The sequence below is a fragment of the Rousettus aegyptiacus genome, unplaced genomic scaffold, assembly GCF_014176215.1.
Source record: "Rousettus aegyptiacus isolate mRouAeg1 unplaced genomic scaffold, mRouAeg1.p scaffold_m13_p_3, whole genome shotgun sequence".
Lineage (NCBI taxonomy): Eukaryota > Metazoa > Chordata > Mammalia > Chiroptera > Pteropodidae > Rousettus > Rousettus aegyptiacus.
Genome location: NW_023416306.1, coordinates 46,682,273 through 46,689,735, shown reverse-complemented (window position 1 = coordinate 46,689,735; position 7,463 = coordinate 46,682,273). Strand labels below are relative to the sequence as shown.

The following is a 7,463-nucleotide window of genomic DNA, read 5'->3' as shown; positions in this document are numbered from 1 at the left end:
CATAAAATTATAATTCTATAAAAATCCAAACCTTCCCTATTTCTCCATAAAGCTATTTTTGCTTCAGTCTTGAATAGCTGTATTTACATGCCCTCCAAATGCAAAAAATAAGGCATTATATGGGTTTCTCCTGTGGCCCCAGCAACCATTGACAGCACTTGCAAATACACAGAATCATAGAAAAATAAAGATCACATTTCACGGACACTAGCTTTTTGACCTAGACAAAGACAACCCTTTACTCCAGCAAATACTGAGTCTTTTAGAAGACAGTGTCAATTTTATTGCTTTTTGAAATAATGGGTAAAGCACGGAACTTTACATTTTATGCATGAGCAATTTCCATCTTTAGTTTAAATATATTTATGTGGTGAGAAGTGCATGCATATGAATATATAGAATTTTTTAAATCGTCATCATTAACATTAGAAATTTCTTTATACAAACATCTTTAACTTTTTTCTTTAAAAAAAAATTAGCAACTGATAAGAACCCTCTGAGACTGCAGAAAATCCAGCTTTCCATACAAGCAGCCTTTCACTGAGAGACATGAGTGATGGCAGACGAAGGCCTCTTGAGAATAGACTCAACAGAAAATGACAGCGGTTCATTCACCGAGAGTTTTGTTCCAACTTGTTTGGTTACGAAAAGGTCTTTTGCGCATCTATCTATTGTAAATGTGTACTTCTGGTTCTCCTTGACTAAATGCTCTCTGTGTTTCTTAGGGGCCTCTTCAAAGGCCTCTTTGACAAATGGTGTTTTCAACTCAGGACTCGATTTGTCATTAAGAGTTTGCTGGAATAATGAGTGGAATGGATTATGTTTAAGTGGCAGAGGCTGCCTGGTGCTTTCTTTGCTGATCTTGGTTAAGACGTGCCCTTGAGCTGCCAGGGAGTCCGTGTCAACAATCGAAGAGAAATTCCGTCGGGGTGGAGAGAATGCAGACCTCTCAGGGACAGCCTGGTGACCCTGAAGGTCACTTCTTGAGGTCTGAACCTCAGGAGCGTGAGGCAGAACCAGAGAGCCTTCCAATTTTGGTGGCAACATATCATGTTCTACACCGAGCCCATCTTGGACTTGTATTCCCTTCAAGTCCCAGCTGGCCCCAGGTTTCAGGGATTGAACTGAGGTGGTGGCATTTAGCAGGCATTGCTGGTAGAGCAGAGTGTCACTAATGGGGCCACACTTAGGCCAAACTAAAAACCTTGAGGACAAGGGATACTGTCTGTAAGTTGTGGCCACACTGACATTGGAAGAAATTAGTTCCATATTCCCAGACCCTGAATACTGCATGGTTAGATCGAGGCAGGTGGGCAAAAAATTACAGAAGTCTTTGCTTGGTGGTTCCACTGGGCTGGGGCTGTAGGTACTTTTGTAGGAGTTGTATTCAGGTCCATGTACCATGTGGTTGGGCAGGAACAAGGCAGCAGCTTGGGAAGCTTCCAACATCTCCCTCTCTTTATATTCTCTCTCCAGCATAATGTTCTCCAACTCTTTATCAGCAAAGGCCCGCCTTTTTCTCATCCGGTCACTTACTGGGGGAGGTAGAGGTAAACTCCCTCCCACATAAGTCTCTGCTGGAATAGGGCGGTAGCCTAAAATAAGCAAGCATTGCATATGAAAGAGATTAACATCTAGGGAAGAAAAATCTGGAAATCCAGAGGCAACAGAAACACTGCAAATTGGCAGAACAAGTACTTACAGTTCTATATCACTAACATTTGTACACAGAAAGCAAAAGTATTGGTTCCATTTTAAATTGTTCCCTTTGGGGGAAAGAATATCCATATTGTAACTTTTTGTTATTATTATTTTTGCAGTTATAGGTTTGTTTATTTACTTTGACAAGCATACTTTAACGGGTGAAATCTTAATTCTTCCCAGGCTCCTACACAAGGCTTCTGATCTTACTTCAATCGATAGTTTATTATTATCTGTGTCATCTACTTCCATTATTAAAAAAGATTTCTATACCTAGAGCTGATGTCACTTTTATTTTCTAAAGATGGCTCATAATGTACACATTGTTACAGTTGGAGAGAAATCCAAGGAGAACTAGGAAAAAAGAGAAAGTTAAAGCAGATTAGTGAGGAGAAAACAGAAAAGACTTAAGGAAACAGAAACATAGAAAATTAAAAAGAGCTGTTGACTAGTCAAACAGATTTTGCAGTGAACACTGAACTAAGTAAGCCCCTACCTCTGACTACCAGTACAAACAAACAAACAGAAAGGGTGGCAAGGTAACAAGATCCCTTGCTATATTGAAAATAATGGCTCTAAAACATTTTTCTCAAGTACTAATCATGTTGGCCATATACCCAAATAGTTGAACAAGCAATCATTAGAACACAGATTAGGTCACCGCACACTTTATGAAGTCAAAAACAGAGATCAACATAACAACATAAATAGAATTCCTAGCAGCATAAAATACTTTTATCATCCCCAAGCATTCATCACTATCAAATTTGTTTGAAGGATCCATTATAATGTTTGTATTTACATAATGACAAACCCACTGTACTCATTTGCAATTAAAATAAAATTTGAAAATTAATGTTTCTTTTTCTATGGTAAGTTTTTGCCAGGAAGTTATTTACTTGAATTTACTATTCCATTTAGTTCTCCCATTTATCAAATTGCTTTGGCATGTTTTCAATTTATCAGTGTGGTCCCTATAGCTATAAATCTGTTTACCCTGTTTGTAGTCAAAATCACTTTTAATGCAGAAGAACCTATTCTAAGGCCAGAAGTACACAGCACAGGGTAAGACACAAACTTTAAAACCTGTCTAGAACAACTCAATTCAGAAACCACATAAGAAAAAACAGAATTCCAATGTCTACGTTTTTTAAATCTGCTTTTCAACCTGAATCATATGAAGCAGCAGTAATTAGATCAAATATAAACGTTTATTTTCTTTAAACAGTGAAAAGTAGTTAATATATTATTTATCGGGTCAATAAACTTATTCCATACCTGGACAGATGCTTTGAAAATCATTAAAATTTTAAGAAAAATTAATGTAACTCCAGGCTTTAGAGAAAGTAAGAACATGAAGAGTTAGAGACTTCACACTTCAAATTCAACCTCCACATCCCTTATTTGATTCTTCAATCTCAACTGTCAAAATGGTAAAATGAAATATGGAATAACTACAAAAATAGATAATCTGGGGAGGAAAATGGTAAAATGAAAAAAAGTGGGATTAGAGGTTGAATCATCCAGACTAGAGGTCTTTGTTGGTGTGGGTAGCTGCTAAACATCTCACTTGATTTCCTCTAGCTTCAACTACAACTAAAGAATTTTTTTTAATTTATTTCTTTCCAGAACGTCTATTACGGGATCACTTGGCACTATATCTTTGTACACCCCTCGCACTAGGACAAATTTCATACGCACACCATGTTAACCCATTAATTATTAAGCAGACAACAAAATTATCAGTAACAAAAACCTCAAAGTTATGTGAGATTCATTTTCCGAGCATCCTGATTTCCTTCCTAGAGCAAAACGTTCTAATACAAAGTACCTTCTCCTCAGGTTGCTCCTTCACAGGTTAATAAAAATGCCAATGCCAGAACAATAAGAATCACTCAGAATTTGGTTTTAAAGCCTAAAGGGATAATTCTGCATTGCTTTACCTTCTAAAATACTTTTGGCCAGCAAACTGGGTGCCCTGACTTGCCTCTGATACACGGCTTTGCGCTCGAAATTATTCTGCTTCCCAGAAAGCCCCTTCTTGTCCTGTAAACACAAAAAACATATTCAATAATTCTCTGAAAGAAAACATGGGAAAGAAATGAGAAGCAAAGGGTGTCAGCAACTCTCACCTGTCTAAATGTATTTTCCCATCCCATGTGAAAATGACTGCAAATAAATTAACATCAGTACTCCTTAATATCAGGGCAACAAGCTAGCTCCGTCTAAAGCCACCAAATAGTGAAAAGGGCCCCTCCTTTCCCTGGGGCCGCTTTACCAGGGTCACCCAGACTCGCCCCGCAGCCAGAAATGGGGGTATATCCCTAAGGAAGGTGAAGTCCACAGTTAACAAGGTGAGAACCCCTCCTTGGAAGACAGCTACTGCCGAGAGCTGAATACTCGGTGCCCAAAGGTGCCCAGGGCATGCCATTGCTCTGCACCGTGAGGCTGGTTTCTCCCCACAGTAGGACGGGTGGGACTTGTACAGAGACATGAGGGCGAGATACCAAGGTCCCTATCAGACTCTCCCTGGTCAGGCCGAAAACGCTCACTGGGCAACTGAGGCGTAAGAAGGCAAATGCAAAACCTTCGGATATTGCCAGGGACGCAGCACAAGGAGACCCCAGCCTGGTGGGTGGGATTCTGGGCCCTTCTACGTCTGCGTCAGGCCCAGCAGACTGTGGGCCCCAGTGAAAGACGCGGGAGGCAGCCAAGTCCCGACTGGGGCCACCTCGGGTGTCCAGCGCGCTCTCCCGGGCCCTTGCGAAGCTATCCATCAGGGTCAATGCCTTCGGTGTGTGCGGTGATCCACTCCCCTGCTCCGCCTTTCTAAAAAGTAAAATTAAAAATCCTCCCCTACTCTGAGTAGCCTCCCCAGCTCGGAGCTCTCCAGATGCACGAACACAAGGAAACATTGAGTCCAAGGTTCAAGAAGTGCCTCTCTCTTAGAGAGAACCCTGGCTCTCCTCACACCTGGGGCTCTGCGGTTGGAGATGGCAGAGACCCCTCCACCGGCTATTAGGTAGTTATCGGGGCCAGAAGCTCTGGCTGCACCACCTTGGGCTGCAAGGTACCTAACTTCCCACTCCACTTCTGGTCTCATCTGTAAAAGCTGCAGCACGTATCGCCAATCTTAAATGGCCCCGGACGCCGGCGGAAGCACCCGGTGCCGTGCGTGCTTCTTTCCCGTGATCAGCACGAGTACAGAATAAGCATCGCTATGCACTGCATCAACCGCTCTAATCCCCTTCCTCCCAACACCGCAAAAATAAACTTTAAAATATGAAAAAGAAAGTGCCTTTCTCATAGTGTCCCGAACGTGCCTGAACACTTTCAAGCTCCCTCTGACCGCTTTTTAACACAATCGTTTCTACGAAGTTCCCCAGCGATGTCCAGGACATCCTCCCTCCCGACTCTGCAGACCAGCGTAGGGAGAGGAGTGTTCTCACCACACTTGAAGGAAGTGCCAGGTGCCCCCGAGGCCCTAGCCGCATGGGTGGCGGGAGCAGCCACGTCCCTTCGGCTCCCGGACCCCCACAGCGGCCCCGAACCCGGAGGGTACGCACCTCGGTGGCCTGCTGCCTCCGGAGCGCCACCTGGGCGGCCATAACGCGCTGCCGCTCCACCACTAGCAGGCAGTTGGCGCACTGGCAGTCCCGCCAGCGACAGAAGCGCTTGTGGCCCTTGAGGCAGGACACCACGCCGTGGTTGCGGCACCGCGCGCACTTGGGCGTGCGGCTCAGTTTGCGCGGCTCCGCGCCGCCGCCTGCGTTCACGCCGCGCTCCGCTTGCCCCGCGAGGGCCTGAGAGGCCTGCAGCGCCTGAGGCGGCCTCGGCGGCAGCCCGCCCTGCTGCTCCAGCCGGCCCGACACCCCTGCGGACGCGCCCGCCTCCTCGCCGTCGCCCTCGTCCTCCGCGTCGTCGTCGTCTTCGTCCTCGTCCTCGTCGTCCTCGCCGTCCGCGTCGGCCGGAGGCGGGCTGGGGCCCGGCGGCGTCGGCGGCGGCGCCCCGCGGCCCTCCTCCTCCAACTCCAGGCTCTCCACGTCGATCTCCCAGTCCCCGGCCGCCGGGCCCGCCTGCCGGTCGGTCATGGCGCGTAGCGCCTCGCTCGGGCCCACACAGTCGCCTGCACTCTGTGAGACACAAAAAGACCCCAAGACCCACCGGCCGTTGTGAGACACCGTCCCCAGGCCCTGGGCCTAGACCTCCCCGTCTGCCCGCCTCTGAACGCCTCAGGAGCCCTGTTTTCCACCCGCTCCTCACATCCAGGCCAAACGTGCCTGTCTTGTATCTTTAGAACAAAACCAACAAGGTTTTCAGTAATTCCAAGCACCTGGGCTTTAAATGCAGCCCTCTCTGGCTGTACACTCTCTTCCTGGACAGTCCCTGGGTAATGTACCAATCACACAAACATAAGTACTGTGTCCAACTAGGCTGGCCTAGGCTGCTTGCTAGGCTTCCCCATACCCAACTAGTATGGCCACAGTGAAAATTAAAATGTCGATGGAAGAATTATTTTTCTTTTGATCACAAGGGGCCCATTGAACATACAGAGGCACCACCCTACGCCTCCCAATTGTCTCTCATCCACCTACACCGCCACGAGGACCCCTCCATGAGCTGGGCGAGGTCCTTTCATCCCCCTCCTCACCCCGGCAAATAACTAATAACCGAAGTGTTCTGCCGTCATCATAGCCCCACAGGGACACGGCACAGAGCTGCAGATGCCCTTCCAGCATCGACAGTGCTTGGGCCGCTCAGAGCTGAGCTGTGCTAAGCCTCGGGGGCTCTACGTTCATCTGGTATGGTTTGCATTTTAAGGCAAGATTTCCAAGTAAAATAGAAAAAATAAGGAAAGGTGATTCGCACCCTTTGCCCTCCCTGACACCCCAGCAACATCACAGCACTCACCAAGACTCTGAGACCCGGGCTAGCAACCCAGGCAAAAGATATCCAGCCTTGGGACCTGGCTCTTGGACTGCTGGCTGTGCTTGCAAACAGAAATCAGGGTCGCCACACCCTGCCACGAAATCGTGGGCTGACAACTGAAGGCCGGGAGCCCACTGGATGGGGAGTAGGGAATAAAGGGGTTGGAAAAGGTGAGTGAAGTCCTTACGGCCTCGCCCCACACATCCCGGTCTGTGCAAAGTTCTGATCGGTCCTCGGCAGCCTCGGGCGTTTCACCTCGCTGAAGCTACTTTCGGCTTCCTCCGCCCCAAGCTGGGCGGGAAGGATCCGGCTGCCCTGGCCTGGCTCAGACCCGCAGGCTCTCTCGGGGCGGGAGGGCGCACGCAGTTGCGTGCAGCGCCCCTCACTGCAGTCTCCTTCCACAGCTCCCTTTCCTGGTAATATCCGCTAGGGCCCCCGAGCTTTGCGCCCGTTGATTGGCCAGTTGTCAGGCGGTGTGCACGCTGATTGGCCGAAGCGTGCCGGCTCTGTCCCTCTCCTCACCGCCGCCACGCTCCTCCCCTCCGCGCTGCTCCAGAATAATCCCGTGCCGCTCTCGGAGCAGCCGGGAATCCTGTCCCGAAGTCAAACCCGAAGCTTGACAGAGCCTGCAGAGGTGAAGTCTCCATTTATCTTGCGGACTAGGAAACAAGCAGACACACCCTCTTAATGAATCACGTTGTCTACGAGAGAAGGTAATAAGCGACAAGGCAGAGAGAGAATGGCTACTGTTGGTCTCTACGTTATCAGCATCAGCGGTATTTCTGCGACTCAGTCATTAACCCATAGTTGGACACAAAAATGAGGCCTCTTTA

The 7,463-nt window shown here is 47.9% G+C and overlaps 1 protein-coding gene across 4 annotated transcripts; it reads right to left on the bottom strand.

Annotated features, from left to right (window-relative positions):
• On the bottom strand, nt 1-7,010 carry DMRT2 (doublesex and mab-3 related transcription factor 2). Of its 4 annotated transcripts, XM_016135569.2 has the most exons (5): nt 6,613-7,010; nt 5,268-5,834; nt 3,645-3,747; nt 1,975-2,055; nt 1-1,595 (listed from the first exon to the last, which is right to left on the bottom strand). In XM_016135569.2, exons 2-4 carry the CDS (start codon nt 5,790-5,792, stop codon nt 2,000-2,002), a joined length of 684 nt encoding a protein of 227 aa, XP_015991055.2. In that variant the 5' UTR covers nt 5,793-5,834; nt 6,613-7,010; the 3' UTR covers nt 1-1,595; nt 1,975-1,999. The 4 variants fall into 4 exon arrangements, with proteins under 4 accessions (XP_015991055.2, XP_015991053.2, XP_015991054.2 ...); XM_016135567.2 differs by lacking the exon at nt 1,975-2,055 and having other exon boundaries at nt 258-1,595; XM_016135568.2 differs by lacking the exon at nt 1,975-2,055 and having other exon boundaries at nt 258-1,595; nt 6,818-7,010.
• Nucleotides 7,011-7,463: the final 453 nt, after the last annotated feature.

Excerpts from the sequence above, each read along its gene's own strand:
- DMRT2 (XM_016135567.2), bottom strand. The coding sequence starts at position 5,792 with ATGACCGACCGGCAGGCGGGCCCGGCGGCCGGGGACTGGGAGATCGAC. Across the intron at positions 3,748-5,267 it reads GGAGGCAGCAGGCCACCGAG|GACAAGAAGGGGCTTTCTGG; the intron begins GTGCGTACCCTC and ends TTGTGTTTACAG. Across the intron at positions 1,596-3,644 it reads GGCCAAAAGTATTTTAGAAG|GCTACCGCCCTATTCCAGCA; the intron begins GTAAAGCAATGC and ends TGCTTATTTTAG.